General features: G+C 43.1%; 2 protein-coding genes across 5 annotated transcripts in view; one reads left to right on the top strand and one right to left on the bottom strand.

The window, feature by feature from the left end:
* The window catches only part of EIF4E3 (eukaryotic translation initiation factor 4E family member 3), a 69,132-nt gene extending 52,998 nt beyond the window's left edge, over window positions 1–16,134 (bottom strand). The window contains exon 1 of one of the 4 annotated variants that reach the window (XM_072720435.1): window positions 15,999–16,134. The gene's annotated coding sequence lies outside the window, so the exon portion shown is untranslated. Of the gene's footprint in view, window positions 1–2,633; window positions 2,762–15,023; window positions 15,180–15,220; window positions 15,364–15,998 lie in introns of those variants that run through there. The other 3 variants (XM_072720434.1, XM_072720436.1, XM_072720438.1) reach the window with 3 other exon arrangements.
* Window positions 15,747–18,446, top strand: GPR27 (G protein-coupled receptor 27). Its single transcript, XM_072720432.1, has one exon. It carries the CDS (start codon window positions 15,822–15,824, stop codon window positions 16,965–16,967), a length of 1,146 nt encoding a protein of 381 aa, XP_072576533.1. The 5' UTR covers window positions 15,747–15,821; the 3' UTR covers window positions 16,968–18,446.
* Window positions 18,447–23,922: the final 5,476 nt, after the last annotated feature.

Raw genomic sequence — 23,922 nt, 5'->3', positions numbered from 1 at the left:
CCTCAACAAATTTAAAAGAAACTGCTAATAGAAAGACAACAGGAAAATTTCCAAACACATTAAAACTAACCCTGCACATGTAAATTAACCCATCGGCTGAAGTGAAGTCTCAAATGAAATTTAAATCTACATAGAACTGAATGAAAATAAAAAAACAATATATTATACTTTGTCAGATACAGCTAACACACTGCTGAAATGGAATTTTACAGTGTGAAATGCTTACTTTACAAAAGAAAAAAGTCTGAAATCAATAATATAAATTCCTATATTAATAAACTAAAAGAAGAGCAAAGAAAACCAAATCAAGAAGAAGGAAAGGAAAAAAAATAGAAAAAAAGGTGTTTACAGATGTCCAAAAGCTGAAAGTATCCACCACCAGCAGACCTGTGCTACAAAGACTGTCAAATGAAGTTCTTCAAGAAGAAGAAAAATGATACCAGAAGGGAATTTATACCTATAGAAAAGAGTGAAGAGCACTGGGAATGGTAATCACACGGGTAAATATATGAAAATTTTCCTTACATTTAAAATCTCTTAAAAGACAATGGACTGCTTATGCAAAAAATAAGAACAAGTTAATATGAGGTGTAAAACACACATACAAAAATATGTAGCAATAGCACAAAGTTTGGGAGAAATGACAATACACTATTTGTAAATTTGTATACTCTATGGAAAGAAGCACAGTATCATTTGAAGATAGACCATGGTAAGTCCAAGATTACACTATGAACCCTAAATAAAGCACTGAAATAACAAAGCAAAGGATTATAGCTAATAATCCAACAAAAGAGACAAAAAAGAAATCATAGGAAATATTTAATTAATCCAAAATAGGTATAAAAACAGGGACAATGGAACAAGGAGGAAGTAAGACAGGTAAAAAACAGCAAGATGACAGATTTTCATCTTCCCACATTAATAATCATATTAAATGTTAACAGTCTAAATATCCTAATTAAATGTTAGGGATCGTCAGATTAGATAAAATAGCAAGACTTACCAATAATAGTTCATACTAGAAACACACTTTATTTTTTTTTAAGATTTTATTTATTTATTCATGAGAGATACAGAGAGAGAGGCAGAGACACAGGCAGAGGGAGAGCAGGCTCAATGCAGGGAACCTGACATGGGACTCATTCCTGGGTTTCCAGGATCACACCCCGGGCTGAAAGCGGCGCTAAACCGCTGAGCCACCAGGGCTGCCCTAGAAACACACTTTATTTTTTTTTATTATTTTTTTATTTATGATAGTCACACACACACAGAGAGAGAGAGAGAGGCAGAGACAGAGGCAGAGGGAGAAGCAGGCTCCAAGCACCGGGAGCCTGACGTGGGATTCGATCCCAGGTCTCCAGGATCGCGCCCTGGGCCAAAGGCAGGCGCTAAACCGCTGCGCCACCCAGGGATCCCTAGAAACACACTTTAAATATAAAGACAGAAATAGGTGAAAAGTAAAAGGATTAGAATGTTTCCCTTTCTGCAGGTAGTAAATGAAAACTTTCAATTTAACAAATATTTACTGAGCACCTACTATGAGCCAAGAATATGTGAGAAAAACGATTAAGACAACAAAAGAACTGTAATTCATTCAAAACCACACACCTGAGGACATGCACAAACATGAGTGCACCCCCTAAGTCCTAAGTTTAAATTGTTAGCTAACTCTGGGAAACGAACTAGGGGTGGTGGAAGGGGAGAAGGGCGGGTGTTGGAGGGGAATGGGTGACGGGCACTGAGGCGGACACTTGACGGGATGAGCACTGGGTGTTTTTCTGTATGTTGGTAAATTGAACACCAATAAAAATTAATTTAAAAAAATAATAATAAAAAAATAAATTGTTAGCAAAACTGTAAATTATCTTTATCCTTAGCTTGACTTTATGGACATATCCTATCATAAAATAATTTTTAAAATAACAAAATAAGAGTAGAAAAGATATACTGTGCTACTTCTAATAAGAAGAAAGCTGGAGATGCTATATTAATATCACACTAAGAGAATTTTAGACCAAAGAATATGGGGAATGAAGGTCAATTAATTATATAAAAGAGTCAATCCCCAAGAGGACATAACAATTCTAAACATTTTGCCCATGACAACACAGCTCTAAAATAAATGAAGAAAAAACTATTACAGCATAAGGAGAAATATGCAGATCCACACTTTTCGTCCAAGATTTTAACACTCCTCTCTCAATGACTGATAGAATGTCGACAGAAAACCAGTAAGAATATAAAGTATTTTAACTTTCTTTGAATATAAAAATATTCAAATTGATCTGATTGTCATTTATAGAATATTCTACCCAACAACCACAAAATATATATTCTTTGGAGGGGCACATGGAATGTTTAGCAAGACAAACCATACTCTGGGCCATGAAGCAACTCTCAATAAATTTAAAGAATTCAAGTCATACTAGTAATTTCTCTGATACAATGGAATTAAACGAAAAATTAGTAATAGCAATGTCTCTGGGAATCCCCATATATTTATAAACTAAATAAAACACTTCTATATTAACCCATGGTTTTAAAAAGACATCAGAAAGGAAATTAGAAAGTATTTTGAAATGAAGGGTGTCTGGGTGGCTCAGTTAGTTAAGTGTCTGCCTTTGGCTCACCTCATGATCTCAGAGTACTGGGATGGAACCCTGCACTTGGCTCCCTGCTCAGTGGGGTGTCCACTTCTCCCTCTCCGGCTGCCTCTCCCGTCTGCTCATATTCGCTCTCTCTCTCAAATAAATAAAATCTTAAAAAGAAAAAAGTATTCTGAAATGAATGAATATGAAACACATAAATCAAATTTGTGGAATACTACTAATGCAGCAAATTTATAAAACAAACTTAGGGAAAAATTTATAATACAAATGCTTGAATAATGGTCTCAAATCAATGAACTTGATCATTGAATCATGTTAAAAACTAGAAATGAAAAGCAAATTGGACTCAAGTTAAGAAAGGAATAATAAAGATCAGAGTAGAACCCAATAAGGAGAAAACATAGGAAATCAATGAAACAAAAATATAGTTCTTTGAGATTAAAAAAATGTGATAAACCTTTAGACTGTTCAAGAAAAAAACTGAGAAGAAAAATTAGCAAAATCAAGAGAGAGACGATATCAACACAGAGTCTATAGGAATTCTAAGGATAATGAAGGAAGATAAATTAGCTTTAAGACAGTGAATTGATAACACTGAAGAGCTGGAAAAATAACTTGAAAGACACAAATTACCAAAGTTTACTGAAGAAACAGATAACTCAAATTGCCATATAGGTATGCAAGAAATAGAATATGTAGTTAAAAACCATCCCACAAAGAAAACTTGCTCAATGGTTTCACTGGTGAATTCTGTCAAATCCTTAAGGAAAAAATAATACCCCAAGCACAAAAACTCTTCAAAAAATTGTAGGGGGACCTCGGTGGCACAGTCAGTTGAGTGGCTGACTCATGGTTTCAGCTCAGGTCATAATCTCAGTGTCATGAGACTGAACCCCACATCAGGCTCTATACTCAGCGTGGAGTCTGTATTAGACTCTCTTTCCATCCCTCTCCCCATCCACACTTAAAAAAAAAAAAATAAACCTTAAAAAAATTTTAAAGGAGGGATGCTTCCCAACTCATTCTATTAAGCCAACCTCATCCTAAAAACAAACAAAAACCAAACAGACAAAACCAGTACCAGAAAAGTATCAATCAAAAGTAAAGTATCAATAGTACAGATGCAAAAATTCCAAACAATTTTAGCAAATAGAATATAAGATTATATTAAAAGGATAATATATCATGACCAAATGCAATTTCTCTCTGGAATACAGGTTGGTTTAGCATTTGAAAGTCAATCAATACAACTCATCATTTAACAAAATATGCTAGTAAGTCCATGTGATCATCTTAATAGATGCAGAAAAAGCATTTGTCAAAAAGCAACAATCGTATTTTATTAAAAAAAAAAAACTCTCAGCAAAGCAGGGATAGAAGGGAACTTTCTTAACTATAGGCATCTACACAAACCTATAGCTAATATCAAACGTACCGGTGAAAATCTGAATGCCTTTACTTTGATATGGGGAAGAGACCAATAAGGTCTGCTCTCATTACTTCTATTTAACATTGTACTGGAGGTTCCAACCAGTACAATAAGGCAAGAAAAATAAATAAAAGCATCTGGATTGGAAAATAAAAAATAAAAATGTCTTTATTCAGGGATAACACAGTCATCTAAGTAAAAAACGTCATGGAACTTACCCCAAAAAGCTACTAGAATAAATGAACTTAGCAAAATTCCAGGACACAAGATAAACATGCAAAAACAAATCATGTAGGGATCCCTGGGTGGCTCAGCGGTTTAGCACCTGCCTTCGGCCCAGGGTGTAATCCTGGAGTCCCAGGGATCAATCCTGGAGTCCCACGTCAGGCTCCCTGCATGGAGCCTGGTTCTCTCTCTCTTCAGGTGTCTCTCATGAATAAATAAATAAAATCTTTAAAAAATAATAATAAATCATGTATTTACATACTGGCATTGAACAATTAGAAACTAAAGTTTTTCAAAGTGCCATTTATAACAGTTTGATAAATATGAAATGCTAACAAAAAAATCTAACAAAAAATGTAAAGAACTATATACTAACTACAGAAGATTACTAAGAGAAATTAAAGAAGATGTAAATAAATGAACAGATATGCCATGCTCATGTACAGGAAGGTGAAGTATTGTTATAATATCAATTCCCCCCCTAAATTGAACTATACACAATCCCAGTTAAAATCCCAACAGGCCTTTATGTAGAATTTGACAACTTGATTCTAAGATCCATATGTGAATGCTAATGATTTAGAACAGTCAAAATAGGGGCGATGGGTGGCTTAGTCAGTTGGGGGTCTGCCTTCGGCTCAGGTTGTGGTCCCTGGGTCCTGGGATCGAGTCCCACATCAGACTCCCTGCTCAACATGGATCCTGTTTCTCCCTCTCCCTCTGCTTCTTCCCCCTGCTTCCTCTCCTCTGCTCATTCTCTCTCAAATAAATATTTTTAAAAATCTAAAAAAAAAAAAAAAAAAAAAAAGGAACAGCCAAAACAATTAGAAAACATAGAACAAACCTGGAAAAATAAAATAACACTCCCTGATTTTAAACCTTATTAAAAAGCCACAGTAATCAATAAAGTGCGGTATCGGCATCAAGACAGAGAAAGTGAACAGAATAGAGGGCCCAGGAATAGACATAGACATGTATGAACACTTGTTTTCTTTGACAAAGAGGCAAAGGCAATTCTGTGAACAATAATGGTCTTCCAACAAAGAGTACTGGAACAAGTGGATACCCACATGCCAAAAATAAAACAAAAACTTCAAGCCATATCTCACACCATTTATAAGAATTAGCTTCATATGGAACATAAAACTAAATGCAGAACTTAAAAAAAATCAAACTTCTTGAAGCAAACATAGAAGAAAGTCTTTGTGACTCTGGTGTACACAAGAACTTTCTGGAAACAAAAGCACATCTATAAAATAACCCAAATTGATACCCAGGACTTGGTGAAAATTAAAATCTTCTGCTCATCAAAAGACACTATTAAAAGAATAAAAGGGGCAGCCCAGGTGGCTCAGCGGTTTACTGCGGCCTTCAGCCCAGGGCATGATCCTGGAGACCTGGGATCGAGTCCCATGTCAGGCTCCCTGCATGGAGCCTGCTTCTCCCTCTGCCTGTGTCTCTGCCTCTGTCTCTCTTTCTCTCTCTCTCTCTCTCTCTCATGAATAAATAAAATCTTAAAGAAAAACTTAAAAAAAACACAAAAGAATAAAAAGACAAGCCACCAACCAAGAGAAAATATTTGCGAATCATGTGTCTGAAAAAGAACTTGTTTCCAGAATACATAAAGAACTCTCAAAAGTCAATGATAAAAACATTAAGTGACCTAATTAAAAAGACATGGGCAAAAATTTGAACAGACTCATTAGAAAAGGAGATATATGGATGGCAGATAAGCACATGAAAGATGCTCAACATCATTAGTCATTATTTTTAACCTGGTACAATTCTATTCCCAGCCAAACTATTACAGAATGAAGATAAAATAAGGGCATTTTCAGGTGTGTAAAATCTTAAAACTAATGACCTCCAAACCACCTTTCTCAGGAAGTTCCTGGTGTACATACAACCACCTAAAAATAAAATGAAAGAACAAAACAAGAAAGAGGAAGATGCAGGTTTCAGGAAATGGGAGATTTCACACAGCAGGGGAGTAAAGAGGCCAGCATGATTTTGATGGAAAGTGCCAGGGCAACAGCTGTGCAGAGAACTGTCCAGACCAGAGAGAAGAGAAGGAAGGTTCAGGAGAGAGGTCGCCAAGGATGAAAACACTACCAATCAAACAAAACAAAACAAAATAGAACCAAAAAACAAAAATATTACACCAAAAGCCAAAACAACAACAACAACAAACAAACAAACAAAAAAACCCCTACCCTATTACCGATCGACTGGATGGACGATGAGAAACCACAAGATTCTGTCAGAAAGCCCAAGGTCAAAGTGGCACATACCACATTAAGGGGGAGGGAGAAGAAAGACAATTATTCGCGTTAAGGAACAACAAAAAAGTGGTACAACTAATAAAATGCATTACGTGATTCAGCTGTGAAGTACACTAGGCCACGTGGAATTTCACGATCGCACACCTCACTAATGCTAAGCAGACTTGTACTCATTAAGTGAGCTTTATGCATGTTAGAAAGTTATGAAAGTGTCAGGGTGGGGGTGGGGGTTCAGAGAAATGTAGCTGTTTAACCATAATGTCAAATAAGAAATGTGCCAAAATCATAGCTTCTGTGTGACTTGTTTCACCATTCAAGTCGGCCTGCCTGGTCTATAAGCAGGGATCTGATTTTTGCAGATGCTCTCCCCAAAAACGGTAAAAATTCTGGTCAATGAAAGAGCCTGTCTCTACTTTATCTAAGTCAACACCCAGTGCAAAGGCTGGTGGTAAGGGGGAGAGAGAATTTGTACGCGTGTAGGATGTGTACGGGTACAGAGGGTGGGTATTTTAAATACTTTTCTTTTTCCTTACAAGAAAGTCGTTGCATAACAGGTAAGAGCAAATCAAGAAATAGTAGGTATATCCCTAGAGATCTGTCTTGTGGGCCTCAGTTCTACAGCTCAGTGCATTTTATAGGGATGTACCCCACAAATCTGTTATCTTACAAAGTACCATCTCTAATTCTCTAGAGTAACCATAATCAATGCATGATGTAACTTTTGAGCAAATAGGACAGAGATTGGAGAGAGGATTATAGCAGTAGAGCTTTGATACATGCTATTCACACCCTTAGTCCATACACAGGAGGAGGACAGTCAAGGAACAGGTGTGACCCTACAATCTTCCACATTCACAGTAGCAACCTTGTCCAGGTGGGTGGTCACATTCAATCTCTAAGGAGCAAACTTTAGGGTCACGCCACGACTTAACCACTAGAGGGAGTTTAAACAGCTATTAAACATACCGGGAAAAAGAGGGGGGTCATATAAAAGGAAGCTTTTTTCTCACTCAGAGCCATGTCTGTAACTCTTAGGAAAAAAAATATGATAGAAATACAAAAAGAAAAAATCAGAGTTTAAATGGTGATAACATGTTAGCGTCGATTTTTTTTTTTTCAAGATTGGAAGTGTTCATTTTCGGGTGATTAAAATATTGCCTATAGCATAGTGGTTTTTCTCAACTCTGTCAGGTAGTACAAGCCCCAGCTTAATATTTATATGATAGTGATTGATAGGTTTTCCTTCATTATGTATTCATCGACGCAGCCCTGTATATATTTATTAAGGGTTCAGGCTTGCAGGCCAGATAGTCTCGATTGTGACCTTACTTCACCACTTTGTGCTGTGTGACCACAGACTGTGTGATTATCTGCTCTAATTAACATGAGACTCAGGGTTCCTCTTCTGTAAAATGTGGGTACAGGGTTTGTAGGCGTGAATTACATAATGTATGCAAAACACCTGAGAGCATTAGCAGATCTAAAAAAGAGTAGTTTTCTAGTGGACAGACAGTGCAATATAGAGCAACTGACTAAATTAAGAATTTAACCCCTCCTTTCAAGTTCACGTCTGCAACAAAGCACGTAAATGCTGAAGTGGACCAAAGAGGCAACGTGTGACCACAGAGCAAGGCATGAGTTATCTCTGTGGCCAACCCCAGGAACAGACATATGAATTCACACCTCAGAGGCCTATATTCACTCAGAAAGAACTAACAAGAAATCCTCGTTACCTTCCAGGGCCCTAGCCACCATTCATTCATTCATTCATGGGGCTTGAACTCCCAACCCTGAGATCAAGACTTGAACAGAGATCAAGAGTCGGACGCTTAATTGACTGAGCCACCTACATGCCCCTAGCCATCCACTTTTTAATAAGGTCACTGCCAGAGGACACAGAGATGATCTGAATTTATTATGAATTTTTTCAATTCTATCTTTCCTTCGACATTCACAGAGCTGTGCAACTATCACCACTATCGGACCTTAGAACATTTTCCACATCTCCCCAAACAAACCCAGTACCCCATTGGCAGTCACTCTCTAATCTCTTCTACCTGCAGGCCTTAGCAACCACAATCTACTTTCCATCTACATGGATTTGGCTATTTGGCATTTTGTATACACAGAATCACATAACATGTAGTCTTCTGTATTTTGGGTTCTTTCATTTAGCATAACATTTTCAAGGTTCATCCATATTGCCACAAGTATCAGCACTTCATTCCTGTTTATGAGTGGATATTCCATTGTACGGATATGCCATATTTTCTTTATCCACTCATCCACAGATGGACATCTGGATTGCTTCCTCCTTCTGGCTCTTCTGAAAAATGCTTCCATAAACAGTTGTGCACAAATTTTTATGTGGACATTCTTTCATTTCTCTTGAGTATATATCTAGGAGTCTAACTGGGTCATATGGTAACTCTATCTTTAACTGTTGAGGAATTGCCAAACTATTTTCCGAAGCACCTGCATCAAGTTACATTCCCACCAGCATTGCAGGAAGGTTCTAATTTCTCCACATCATCACCAACATTTGTTATTGTCTGTCTTTTTGATAATAGCCTTCCCAGTTGGTGTGCAGTGGTATGTCACTGTGGTTTTGATTTGCATTTTCCTAATGACTAATGATGGTAAGCATTTTTCCTTGACTTTATTGGCCATTTGTGTATCTTTCTAAGGAAATGCCTATTCAATTTGCTTGGCCCATTTTTAAAATTGGGTTATTTGTCTTTTTACTATTGAGTTATAAGAGTTCTTTATTTATCCTGTACATAAGTCCCTCATTGGATATGTAACCTGAAAATATTTTCTCTAATTCTGTAGGTTGTCTTTTCACTTTCTTGAAGGTATTTTTTTTAATTTTTTTTTTTTATGATAGTCATACAGAGAGAAAGAGAGAGAGGCAGAGACACAGGCAGAGGGAGAAGCAGGCTCCATGCACCGGGAGCCTGATGTGGGATTCGATCCCGGGTCTCCAGGATCGCGCCCTGGGCCAAAGGCAGGCGCCAAACCGCTGCGCCACCCAGGGATCCCCTTGAAGGTATTTTTTGAAATACAAACTTTAAAATTTTTTTAGTAAAATCCAATTTATCTATTTTTCCTTTTGTTACTTATCTCTTTTCTGGTACATCAAAGAAATCACTGCCTAATCGAAAGTCAGGAATATTTACTCCTATATTTTCTTCTAAATGCTTTATAGTTTTAGGTTTTACTTCTAGGACTATGATCCATTTTGAGTTGATTTTTTGTATACGGGGTGAAGCAGGGGTCCAACTTCATTCTTTTGCATATGCAGAACACCAACCATTAAAAGAATTTTCACGACAGTGCTACACCATTCATAGACACAAAAAGATAATCATTCAATAAATACATGCAGCAAGAACAATATTTTGGGATATGAACTGACACTTTTCTTCTTCCATTTTCCCCATTCCTTCCCTACATTCAAGCACATAGCCAGCAGGCTTCCTTGCCTAGGACAGGTTTATGTCAGGGTAGCCTCTCGGCTTTATTTTCCCAAACACCTAAACTCTGGAACTATAGATCCCTAGGGGAATTGATCTAATCCCAGAAAAAGAAGGAAAAACTGGTTTTTCCCTTTGCCAGTGTAGACTGGGAGCCTCCAGAGGTGAAGTAGAAGGGAGGAGAAGGCGGTACCGAGAGACAGGGGATCTGTACTTGGTTTGCCAGGCATACTGCTGAGAGGATGTGTGGATACATCTATATACCATGTGCATCTCACCTCAGATTCTCAACCCTAAGTCTCGCATGAGGCAAATAAGAATCACTATACCACAATAGTTTATAAGGACAGGAACAATATGGCAACAACTGACCACACGTTGAATGGAATACCCCACATACACATGCACACGCTATCCTTTTTTTTTTTTTTAAGATTTTATTTATTTATTCATGAGACACACACACACACACACACACACACACAGAGAGAGGCAGACACATAGGCAGAGGGAGAATGGAGACAGGCTCCATGCAGGTAGCCCGAAGGGGCACTTGATCTGATCCCAGGACTCCAGGATCACGCCCTGAGCCAAAGGCAGATGCCCAACCGCTGAGTCACCCAGGTGTCCCTGCACACGCTATATCCTTAATGCTTGCATACTGTGCAGTCTGGGCACTACCGTGGAACTATGGAACATCTGAAGAAGCAAGGGGCCATGATGAAACCCAAGAAGCACTTATAAGATTACATTTTCTTTCCCCACCAACAAGGCAGAATAGTAACTCAGAGTCAGAAATTAGGTTTCTAGGAAGCAGTTACAGTTCTTGTGCCCTTGATTTTATAGACTGACATTCATACCTGCCACACAAATACTGAGAACCCACTATGTATAGGGCATCCTGTTAGTCTAAGTCGGGGAAGAAAATATAGAAGTTAATCAAGACATGGTTAGCCAAGGCATTTACAGTCTGGTAAGAGCAAATGAGAATGACTGTAGTAGTCACTCATTACACATCACCTGTGTGCACACCATGTGCTATATTCCTTGTAAATGGTTTGCATTTAGTAGAATCTTCCTCACAACAGGCCTCTGAGATTCAGAGGTTTAAAGATGGCAAAGGACATGGCTAAGGATGCACACTAGCAATGTGCGGGACTTGGATATGAACCAAGGCACACTAACTCTGGGTCCATTTTCATTGCTGAAGTCACATCTCCCTCCCACAGAGAGGCTAATGTGAGTGTCATCCTTTGATAACCCAACATCCATTGGATATAGACTCTGGCTCATGTTTTCTCAGAGTTACGATGGGGTTAAGTCAAACCAGTCTTCTCTTCTCTAAGTTGGTGTTTGATGCACCCATTGCGAGATGACTGGCCAGGGGGCTGAGGCTGGACAAGAGACGAGAGTCAAATTGGCTCTCTTGACAATGAGACCCATGGCTTTGACTGTATTTGTCAAGATGGGTCAACAAGGGGGGATCCCTGGGTGGCGCAGGGGTTTAGCGCCTGCCTTTGGCCCAGGGCGCGATCCTGGAGACCCGGGATCGAATCCCACGTCGGGCTCCTGGTGCATGGAGTCTGCTTCTCCCTCTGCCTGTGTCTCTGCCTCTCTCTTTCTCTCTCTCTCTGTGACTATCATAAATAAATAAAAATTAAAAAAAAAATAAATTAAAAAAAAAAAAAAGATGGGTCAACAAGTTCCTCCCAACGGTCTGGATTTCCATTACCATTGACACCATCTACATGTGCAGCAAAAGAAGTGACACGGTTGATTTGGAGGTAAAATCTCAACTTTTCTATCTATGTACAAAAGGAAGAATTTGGTTATAATCAAAACAAACATTTTGCTTGTAGAGAAAAATCTCATGGAGCTGTTCTGAGATGCAGGAACTTAAGCCCGTGCCTAAGAAACTATTTTAAATTCTTGTCTGATGCTTCCTAGAAACAATAAAAGGAAAATAAGTTGATTCTGGCAATAAAATGTTAATAGTTTTTCCTTAAGTATTAATCTACTGAACAAATGTTGAGAATGAAAGCAGCAGTCATATAAATGCTGTGGGAGCCATGATTTATGTATTTTCTTTTGCCGCTTCTGCTATTTGATCCTGGGCAAATGACTAAACCAAATCTCAAATCCCAAAAAGAAGCATACTGAACCCACAAGAGAAGGAGGAAACACCGGGAAATCTAAATTATAAGAGATGAAGGTCCCTTTTCTGAAGAATAAACTCTCCGCATTTGGGATTATATAAACATTTAACTTTCATTTTCTCATAGATGCACTGAACGTCATTGCTGACAAAGCTCTGAAATCAGTTGATCCACTGTCTGATTTTGTAAATGTCAATAGCTCAGATTCCATGAAGTGAGTCCATGAAGTGAGTCATGTGTTCATTAAGACAAATAATATTATGATTTCAAGTAAGCAGGAAGGGTATTGACCTAGGAGTAAAAAGACTCAGATTCTCCTTTGCACTTAGCCATTAATGTGATTCTATTTATAAAATGAAAGCATTGGATCAGATGGTTTTGAAAAGTCCTCTCCTCTCTGAAGGGGCTATAATGCTGTGAGCATGAATGTTGGTGGTTCTTGCTTGTTCTTCTTTCTAGAAACTCAGTAACTTTCTTTGCAGTTATGATAAAGAGGCAATATGTATCAAAGTTATGAGTTTGGGCTCTGAGAGTCAGACTCTGCCTCCCAATCCCGTCACAGGTATGCGATTCCTGAACAAATTACTTAACCTGTCTGCCTCATCTGCAAAATGAACTGTCACAGCACCTACTACATTTGGCCCTTAAAATGATTAAATGAAATAACACACGTCAGGAAATCAACACAGTGCACAGCACATAGCAAACAGTAAACCGAGGTTGCCTTTAATATTACCGTAAAGGAACCAAATTTGCTGTCTTTGTTTGGGTTTTAAGAAGGCATCCCTTCCTCGGGGCAGAAGTAGCCCAAGTGCTAAGGTCCGTATCAAGGCAGGATCCCATTCTTGGCCACGTTTCTGGCTTTAAAAAACAAAATAATAGGGGTGCCTGGGTAGCTCAGTGGTTAAGTGTCTGCCTTTGGCTCAGGGCAAGATCCCAGGGTCCTGAGATAAGAGTCCTGCATCAGGCTCCCTGTGCGGAGCCTGCTTTGTCTTTGCCTCTGCTTTGCTTATGTCCCTTTGCTTTGTCCCCTTTGCTTATGTCTCTCTGCCTCTCTCTCTCTCTTTCTCGTGAATAAATAAAATCGTTTTTAAAAAAAACCCAACAGCAGCAGCAGCAAAAACAATTTCTCAATCTCCCTTCCTGCTAGTGGTAACCAATGATGTGTTTGTTATAACAGAGGACTTCTAAAAAGCTCTTCAGAGGGAGCCTACTTAGATGGCAGGATCACTTTTACACTTTCTTTCTTTTCCTTTGTTTTTGCCTGGAATGCTGAAGCAATGGCTGGAGTGTCAGCAGCTTATTGATCACAAGGGAAGGGCTAAAAGCATTTCAGAAATTCAGTCCTAGAGCCAATAATTCAATGCCAGCAACCATTGGCCTCTGGACTTCTTGTTTCATGGGGAAAATAAATGCACATTCACATTTAAGCTACCATTATCAAAATCCAATTCCTAACCAAAATATCCTCCATAATCTATTTCTCTTTTCTGCCAACAAATATTTGCAGACCTACCTGGTCAGCCACCCATTTGTTCCTTGTGCATCTCAGCTGGAGGGATGCCCGCCCCGCCCCCCACCCTTGAGGGATCCTAAGTCAGATTGTCATTGGTCATCACTTGTTTTTACAAAAGGTCTAAACTGTCCTCATGGTCCTCGCTACTCAGTGTGGTGTGTGGGCCAGTAGCATTAGTGTCACCTAGGAACCTGTCAGAATTGCAAGATCTCTGTCTCCATCCCAGAATTACTGAGTCAGAATCTGCATTTTGACAGGATCCCAGTGATTTCTGCGCACATTAAAGTCTGGGGCTCTGAGCCTGTTTCCAAGCTCTACCCTGTCCTTCCTCTTAATTAAGCACTACTGCTACCAGAATCTTCCTGAAGCACAGCTCTAACAATGTCACTCTTCTTGGAACACTTCAGGTCACCTCACTGCCTAGACTGAAATTTAGACTCCTTAGGCCTGATGGCCGAGGCCTTCTATGATCTTATGTTGTCTTGGAAATGCCCATGAAATTGCGTGCGGTGCACACAGTAGGTGGACAATAAATAATGCTCTGCATAAAAGAAAAAAAAAAGTGTACCTGAGAAACAACATATTCCTTGATTCTGACTTTGCTAGGCTGGGAAAGTCAGTAGTATAAAAAAAAAAAAAAAAAACCAAACATGGTCACTTGCCTTCATGGAGCTTACAGACTGATTGGAAGGAGAGAATTTTAAAAAATAAGTAAATAAATAAATCTATGAAATGATAAACGATAAGGGCTCTGAAGAAAATGAGCAGGCAGGGCTATGGAAGGGGGCGGACTGGTCAGAAGGATGGCGCACACCGTGGGAAGCCTGCTGAGGGGCTGGACCAGGCGGAGGGAATGGCACGTGCAAAGCCTTGAGAGGGTCCGGTGTGTTTCAGGATGGGAACAGGGGCTGCCCTTTCAGGATCATCCAGAAAACAGACTCCCGTTGGGGGTAGGGGGGACGGGGAGGTGTCACGGGGTGCACGTTCCAATGCACTTCGGAGAAAAAGCTGAATTTCTGTCCCCTGCCATGTAATTCTTCCCGGGGACCACAGGTGAGGCCCGGAGCCAGGGCGCGCTGCAGCGTCGCTGGGAGTCCGGCCCCGGACGTCAGACCTGGTGAAACCGGACTCCCAGCCCGGGCCCGCTTACTGGCCCTCAAGTCCCGGGAGCCCCCAGCTTCTGCGCCCTCGGGTATTCAGGTGATGCTACGAATGGGACCAACTTTGCGGTGGCTGTGAACGGACGTCAGGGGAATAAGGCTCGCGAAGCTCCCGCAGCAACCTGCCGCCCCCCCTTACCATCCCCCCCCCCCACGTCAGCGCTCACCTGAACGGCAGCGGCCACGGGATACTGCGATGGTACCGGCCGCTGCTGCCCATCACTAGCGCGCGGGCGGCCCCCTCCCCCGCCCCCGCCCGCGCCCCGGGGCCCTCCCGGACCCTGCCCGCCCCCGCCACCGCCCCCTGCGCGCGGCCCCGTGACCCCAGCGCGGGCGCCGCACGCCGCCGCCGGACCCCCGTTACCTGGGGGGCCAGACGCGACTGGTCGCCGCCGCCTTGCGTCCTGGGCCCTGCCTCCCTCCCGGCCCCGCGGCTAGCCCGGCCCGGCCCGGACGCGGCGGCGGCGGCGGCGGCCACGCTGCGCGCTCCGGCGGAGGGGAGGGGGCTCGGCGGCGGGAGCGGGAGCGGGAGCGGCGGCGGCGGCGGCGGCGGGCCCGGCGGGGGGCAGAGCCTAGAGGCGCGGCGGCGGCGGCGGCGGCGGCGGAGGATGCGGGGGGCTGCGGGCGGCGGCGCGGCCCTGTCCGCAGTGAAGCCCGCGGCGCCCGGGGCGCAGGGAGTGGCCGCCGCCTCCTGCGCGCATCATTGCTGAGATGGCGGCGGCGGCGGCGGCGGGAGCGGGAGCGGGAGCGGGAGCGCGAGCGCGGCGGCGGCTCGGGGAGCCCGGGAGGGGCCAGCGGGGCGCGGGCTGAGCCCCGCCGGCCGGGAGCTCGCGGCGGCGGCGGCGGCGGAGGAGGCGGCGGAGGAGGCGGAGGAGGAGGAGGAGGAGCAGGAGGAGCGCGGCCCGGGAGCGGCGAGGCCCGGAGCGCCCCGGGCGGAGCGGAGCGCACGGCCTGCGGAGGCCGCGATGGCGAACGCCAGCGAGCCGGGCGGCGGCGGCGGCGGCGGCGGCGGGGGCGAGGCGGCCGCCCTGGGCCTCAAGCTGGCCACCCTCAGCCTGCTGCTGTGCGTGAGCCTGGCGGGCAACGTGCTGTTCGCGCTGCTGATCGTGCGGGAGCGCAGCCTGCACCGCGCCCCGTACTACCTGCTGCTCGACCTGTGCCTGGCCGACGGGCTGCGCGCGCTCGCCTGCCTCCCGGCCGTCATGCTGGCGGCGAGGCGCGCGGCGGCCGCGGCGGGGGCGCCGCCGGGCGCGCTGGGCTGCAAGCTGCTGGCCTTCCTGGCCGCGCTCTTCTGCTTCCACGCCGCCTTCCTGCTGCTGGGCGTGGGCGTCACGCGCTACCTGGCCATCGCGCACCACCGCTTCTACGCCGAGCGCCTGGCCGGCTGGCCGTGCGCCGCGATGCTGGTGTGCGCCGCCTGGGCGCTGGCGCTGGCCGCGGCCTTCCCGCCCGTGCTGGACGGCGGCGGCGGCGGCGAGGACGAGGACGCGCCCTGCGCCCTGGAGCAGCGGCCCGACGGCGCCCCGGGCGCGCTCGGCTTCCTGCTGCTGCTGGCCGTGGTGGTGGGCGCCACGCACCTGGTCTACCTCCGCCTGCTCTTCTTCATCCACGACCGCCGCAAGATGCGGCCCGCGCGCCTCGTGCCCGCCGTCAGCCACGACTGGACCTTCCACGGCCCCGGCGCCACCGGCCAGGCGGCCGCCAACTGGACGGCGGGCTTCGGCCGCGGCCCCACGCCGCCCGCGCTCGTGGGCATCCGCCCCGCGGGGCCCGGCCGCGGCGCGCGCCGCCTGCTCGTGCTGGAGGAGTTCAAGACCGAGAAGAGGCTGTGCAAGATGTTCTACGCCGTCACCCTGCTCTTCCTGCTGCTCTGGGGGCCCTACGTCGTGGCCAGCTACCTGCGGGTCCTGGTGCGGCCCGGCGCCGTCCCCCAGGCCTACCTGACGGCCTCCGTGTGGCTCACCTTCGCCCAGGCCGGCATCAACCCCGTCGTGTGCTTCCTCTTCAACAGGGAGCTGAGGGACTGCTTCAGGGCCCAGTTCCCCTGCTGCCAGAGCCCGCAGACCACCCAGGCCGCGCTCCCCTGCGACTTGAAAGGCATCGGCTTATGAAAGGGGGGGTCCCTCCCCTCCCTCCACCCACCCCCCGCCTTTCCCCCTTGGCTCGGACCGTGATGTCGTTGCTCCCTCTTCTAGGCCCCTTAATTCATTTTCTAAGCTGCCTTCAAAGTGACTCTCCAAAGTGCATGAGCACTTGGACTGTACAGACTACTTTTTTTTTTCGGGGGGGGGTGGGGTGGGGTGGGGTGGACTGGGGGGAGGGATGGGTTTCAATGTTCCAGCCCCACCCCAGCTCCGTGCATTTGTCCTACTAAGTATATTTTCATCCTGACAATAGGCCTTGGAGTCTTTGTACTGGTACTGACGTCCTTTATTCCATGTGTCCCCCCCCCCCCCACTTTATTTCTTTTCTTCTTTTTCTTTTCTCTTCTCTTTTTTTCTTTTTTTTTTCCTTTCTTTTTTTCTTTTCCTTCCTTCTTTTCTTTCTTTCCTTCTTTCTTTCCTTCCTTCCTTCCTTCCTTTTTTTTTTTTTTTTTTAAATAAAGGCTAAACTAATTTTCTTCATGCAACGTTTCCTAAAGACCATGGCCAGTTTTCTACAGAAGCTATTTTTGACAACCTCAAGTGGCATTACATTTCGCAGTGAAGTAGAGGAACCAAGGGAGGACTTCACGAGTTTGATTTCTTGAGGGTCTTCTGTTGGAAAGCAGGAGGAAGGGGGGAGATTGTCTTGAGTTCCCTCTGAGTTGCCAGCGGCCGTGGAGTCAGGTCTGGTACTTTGAAAGTGTTGAAAACTTTGTTCGGTAATTGATGATGAACTTAAAGAGCAGAAATGGGAGTGTAAAGTAGCAAGGCAGTGTTTTTAAAGCAGTAACAGGATTTGTTTCCTACCTTACTTTCTACTACTATAAAATACACATCAACAACTGCTCTCTGTATTATACCAATCTTGAGTGGAAACATTTCTGTAAAATTGTAACTTTTAAAAGAGTAAAAGTGTTTTGGTTAGTGATGGTGTGGAGAAAATACAGTATTGCATGTTTTTGTACTGATTGTGGTTCACGGAATGGGAAGGCTCTGAGAAGCAGAGTACTAAATCAGAACTGCTTAGGTATTTTTTGCCAATAAAAATTAAAATACATTTATGGAAACAGCTTGTGCTTTGAGAAGCCCAGTTTTGTTGTCTTAAGAAACTAATTTCCACTTTGAAAAGTGTTCTTTTGTTCATGGTATAAATGAATGGAATATAATGATACTCTACTTCTACAAGACAAAGCATTTCCTTAAAATGTTTGCTAGGTTAAGCTGTGCTGTTCATCTGATGGATATTTTAAATTAATAATGACAACCATAATTTTAAATATTTGTTAGACACATTGTAATCTTAAATGGAAAGACTAAATTCTGCAAGTACTGTATAATATTTTTTGCTTATGATGCTACATTTTTATTAATGTACCTTCCGTTTTGAGGATTTATATCTGTATTTCTCTTTGCATTATACAAATATACCAGTATTTTCATTCTGGAGTGGTTTTTTGTTGCTGTTGTTTGAGGCTGTGACTGGTACTAAGACACTTCTAAATGTGGTATTCATGTTCCATTATCCTTTTAGTGCATGTCTGTTTAGTTTAGTGGACCACCAGCATATTTAAGACATTTGGAGCCTTAAAATGCAGAGTAAGAATCTGCAAATGTTCTGTTTAAAGGAAAGAAGCAGTAGATGTATATACTGTTTTTATGACTTTTTTAAAACGAACATACAAAAACATGGTTTGAGCATTTTAATCAAAATAGCTAAGGGTACAGTAAATATGTTGAAATTTGCTATAGTTGAGCATATCAACTAATATGTGTTCAGTCCCAGAGAGTTAAGTCATAATAAGAGGGTGTAGCCAATTTCATTTATTTCTGAGAAATGCATTATTTTGTCTATAAAAGACAATCACTCTGTGAAGACGGTCTCATATTTGGAAAATATGAGTAACTATTACACTATTTCTCCTCAGGTCATGAGACCAGATGTTAATTATCCAAGGGCCACTTGTCAGATTTCAGCTAACCTGAAGACAGGCCCAGGAAGTAAACTTCATCTAATGCCCCCACCCCCAGGGATCCAAGTTCAAAAAAATAGAAGTCACTGATCATTCTCTGATTTTCAGAATATTTAGCACCTGGCATGGCTCAGGTACCAAGTCACCTGACTCCTGAACACATCCAGCCTTACACAGTCTGATGGTTGAGACAACCCTTTGGCTCTGTGTATATATATGGCTTTAAGTTCATGAATATGTTTTTCTTTTTTTTTTTTTAGTATTTTTTTTAATTTTTATTTATTTATTTATGATAGTCACACAGAGAGAGAGAGAGAGGCAGAGACACAGGCAGAGGGAGAAGCAGGCTCCGTCCAGGGAGCCTGATGTGAGACTTGATCCCAGGTCTCCAGGATCACACCCTGGGCTGAAGGCGGCGCTAAACCGCTGGGCCACCGGGGCTGCCCAGATTCCTATGAATCTGTTTTTCATAGGAAAAATCTGTAAGCCAATGATTCTCAAATTTTAATATTCATTAGCATTACATGAAGGGCTTGCAGAGTTCAGAGATTCTTATTAAGAGGAGTTGAGGTTGGACCCAAGAAGGAACATATTTAAAAAGGGCACCAGTTGGCTGGAGATATGCCAACAGGCCTTTGCTCAGACAAAGGTTTACTTTATTTTTTATTTTTAAAAAATATCTTCAATATTTATTTATTTATTTATTTATTTATTTATTTATTTATTTATTCATGAGAGACACAGAGAGGCAGAGACGCAGGTAGAGGGAGGAGCAGGCTCCATGCAGGGAGCCCGATGACGTGGGACTGGATCCTGGATCTCCAGGATCACACCCTGGGCCGAAGGCGGCGCTAAACTGCTGAGACACCAGGGCTGCCCAAAGGTTTACTTTAGATGCCATGTCTACAAACTTAGTTATCTGGTTTTGGTTTTGTTGTGTTTTATTCTGACTAGATGGATGATTTCTAATAAGTGTTCAGGTGAAGAATAATGAGAAATGACAGCCAACTGTAAAGGGAACAGAAGAACAAAAAGAGGCAGAGAAAGGAGCGGTCTATGGGAATAGTGTGTAGAGGCAAAAAGCCCCTCACACCTCAACAGCTTTTTGGATCAATGAATTTATTAACATGTACTTTGATTGCTAATTATATTAATAAGACAGCATCAAGAACAAGTTTAGTTGTGTTTCAGAATACTCTACTCATTGTACCAGGACAGGTACAAGGTCTTTGGGGGAAGACTTCCTTTGAAATAGCTCATTTGTTTGTTTATTTGGGAAGTTAATTTAGCACATTCCCCCACCCCCCCGAGATAAACACGTTGTCACTGCCCTTGAAGCAATAAATTTCTTGTGTATAAATCTTCATCAGCATGTCCTGGCATGGAACTACTGGGTCAAAAATAAGAATTTTTAGGTGTTTTGATATATGTCTAAAAGCTTTGCAGAGAAAGGATTAGGTATTCACATTTCCACCTGTATTCCTTTCTAAAAAAATATCTCAAGTGGGGATGCATATAAGTCAATAAGCATAATGGCAAATAATCTCTGTATCCATTATCCAACCTTAACAAATCTGTCAGTTTCACCATATTGGTTTCCACTGCCCTTTTCTTTCCTTCTTTTCTTTGTTCCTCTTCTTTTATTCCCTTTCTCCATTTTTCCCTCCCTCCATTTCCTTTCTTCCTTTCCTTTTTCCCTTTCTTTCTCCCTCTTTTAAAGAGAAATAAATTATTTTGCCAAGTCTTTGGTCTCACCCCCACCCCCTACCTTCTCAAAAGCCCTGCCCACTAAGAGATAAAAGGGTTCTGGCTCTTAGGGCGGAGTTAGCGGTTTATTTTTGCAGGGGATGATTGGATGCGCGGGATTGGGTCTACCCTCTTCAATATTTCTAAAGGCGTACTTGATAGAGCGGGACTTCTTTGCCTGCCACTGAAACCCTTTCATTGTCTGGCCCCCCATGACTTTGGCATCACCCTCTCTGTGCATTTCCAGCTCTTCCTTTTTTGATGACCTTTGTATAAGCTCTCCTTGGAAAGCCCATGTCCTCTTCTTTGTCTGGGAATCCTTAACCAACCCCTCCAGGGTAGAGGCAATATTCACAATATTTAAGACCTGGGATGGCACAGGCATAATTCGCCTGTACATCCATACCCCTGGGTCCTGAATGACCATTGAGTTTGTACTGAACCCAGATCTAAGACTTGTAGACAAGCCCTTCTTGGCCCAGCCACCCTCCTCTGAACTCTCTTGGCACAATGTGTTTACCTGCATGAATCCTCATGCATGCCGGTGACTCCCAGCTCCCTTGGGTATCATCTCTTCCCATTCCTTTCCCAGGTACTGTCCTCCAGCTACTCCATCACTGCCAGTGCCCTGAAAAGATTGTACTGTGTTGTACCAACATGGCTTTACATGTATTGTTCCTTGGATCCAAAGTCCTCACTCCCTTGTTCTCCAACTCAGTTGCTACTAAACCTTCAGATATAAGAGGTTAATTCCAAGACATAAAAGGTGAACTAGCTTCCATGGAGAGGGAGAGATCATTCTAGGGCAGACCCTGAAAAATTTTCAAGTCTCCAAACCCACTCATTAGATCCGAGTGCCACGGTGGGTTGAATAGCAAACTTCCTGTCTTACTGGCATTTTGAGTTGTCTGCATGCCAACATGGCTGAGGTTATAAAATGTAGTGGATGAAAAATGCTGTTCTCCAGTCACCTGGCAGATGTGTCATTCTGTGTCACCTGCCAAGACTGCTGAGTTTCAGGATCCCCTTTATGAGGGGTAAAGGAGGTAATGGGAAACCTTCTCTACCCACCCACATACTAGACCACTATTGCACTACTTTTTAGCTGCTTCTGGAGTGAATGGAAGTTAAAGCAAACTCAATCTGAGTCCAAGTGGTTCTTTAAGCCTTTTGTCCAACTAAACAAGACATTTGGGGCCAGCCTAGCCCACGAATAGAGCTCTCTTGTTTCCCTTCCACCCCCACCACTTCCTTTCATTTGGGATGTTTTTGGTGAGGATTAGATGCTTGGAGCCACAGCAGCCATCTTGCAGCCATGAGAAAAGATACTGTCAACATAGTCAAAGTAGCAGACCAGAAAGATAAAAAGAGCAGGCAACTATTTTGGCATTGTTGAGCTGCTTAACCAAACAAACAAGCTCATATCTACAAACTTCTGGTCTTAAAATAAAAATTACTATTGCATCAGGCACTAATATTGTTCCTTTTTGAAGCAACAACTAACTGCAACAATACTTAAAATATTCAATACCCTTCACTCCTTTGACAGATATGCTAGATATCCTGGAACTGTATTTACAAAGTCAAAAAAATTAGACTTTTTAGAAAGAGATTTTATTTATTTATTTGACAGACAGAGAGCACAAGTAGGCAGAGTGGCAGGCAGAAGGAGAGGGAGAAGCAGGCTTATTGCTGAGCAGGGAGCCTGATGCAAGGCTCAATCCCAGGACCCTGAGATCATGGCGTGAGCTGAAGGCAGACGCTTAACCAGCTGAGCCACCCAGGTGTGACCCAGACTTATTTAACTCACTCTTTCCAACTATCAGGTCATTCAGCCTATTTACTGTTAAATTAACTTGCCTCTGGAAAAAGTATACTTGACTTGATTTCTCAGAATGAAATAAATCTAGAAAATTAAAAAAAATTACCTATCACTAGGCTGGTTTTGGTCAGTGTATGTTTACGATTTTGATTTCATAAATCTAGTGACAAGAAAATGGAAAACCACTTGAATGAATCCATCTACCATAATCAATAGATACTGTAAGCTAATAGGAAGCCAGTTTCTGTGTTGGGCAGGGCAGGAGGACACAGGAGTGTGGAAGGTCCAGTTCTCATGCTAATGAGTTAGCAAGCCAAGTGGAGGACCGTAGCACACATGCCCCAAACCACAAATCAAGTCAGAACATAATAGATGCCAAAAGGGAGATCTAGATAAAGAGCTTGGGGATAATGAGATCAGACATCATAATCAATTGTCTGTGACAGGCCCTAGTCACTCTATCTCTGGTTACCCAAATGAGGAAAGCAGGAAAAACCAGAAGACTGGAACAAAATTTTTCCAGTTTCCATCTTCCCCCTCCTCCTGGGTTCTCACATTACCTTCTGACTCCCACATTCTCCCCACTCTGGTGTCCATTTTTTTTTAAAGATTTTATTCATTCATGAGAATACACAGATAGGAGAGAGAGACAGAGACACAGGCAGAGGGAGAAGCAGGTTCCATGAAGGGAGCATGATGTGGGACTCAATCCCGGGGTCTCGAGGATCCCACCCTGGGCTGAGCCACCCAGGCTGCCCTGGTATCCATTTTTAAAGTAAATTCCTCTAAGTGAAATAAAACCACTAATTCTCTGCTCAGCATTTTTTGTTCCACTTGTCTCTGAATATTCAAGTCCAGTAAAGAATGTGGTCATTTTAATGGAGGAAGTTACACAAAATCTCACCTCAAGAAGAGCCAGCAAAGACATTATTGATCAGAGGAGTCAGAACGTAAGAGAAATCAAACAGGTAGTCCTTAAGAAGACCACTCCACTTCCCTCCCAAAAGAATGATAGAGTACAGTTGACACTACAGAAAGGGTATTTTTGTGTTTTTGGTCAAGGAAAAGGGAGGAGGGAAAAACTTAGTAGGTTTTTGATTCACCCCGTGTCCTGCTTCCAGTCATGTCAGATAAAGAAACAGCTTGAAATTTATATCTAAAAGTCCCAAGTCTTGAAGTCACTTCAAATTATGCAGTGAAAACATGCGGAAATATTTTAAGTTGCAATGTCAAGGCATAAATGCAATTCTCCTTCTTGGTAACATTAAAGAGACAGGTACATTAAAGCTATAATTATTTAGCTTCTAGGAGTAGTAATTTGGTCATTTATAAATTAAGATTTAAGTGGCCAGTCTGCTGTAGGTGAACATGTAAACTGTTGGTT

The sequence above is a fragment of the Vulpes vulpes genome, chromosome 9, assembly GCF_048418805.1.
Source record: "Vulpes vulpes isolate BD-2025 chromosome 9, VulVul3, whole genome shotgun sequence".
Lineage (NCBI taxonomy): Eukaryota > Metazoa > Chordata > Mammalia > Carnivora > Canidae > Vulpes > Vulpes vulpes.
This window is presented reverse-complemented; position numbering and strand designations above follow the sequence as displayed.

Coding starts and splice junctions, on each gene's coding strand:
- GPR27 (XM_072720432.1), top strand. CDS start 15,822: ATGGCGAACGCCAGCGAGCCGGGCGGCGGCGGCGGCGGCGGCGGCGGG.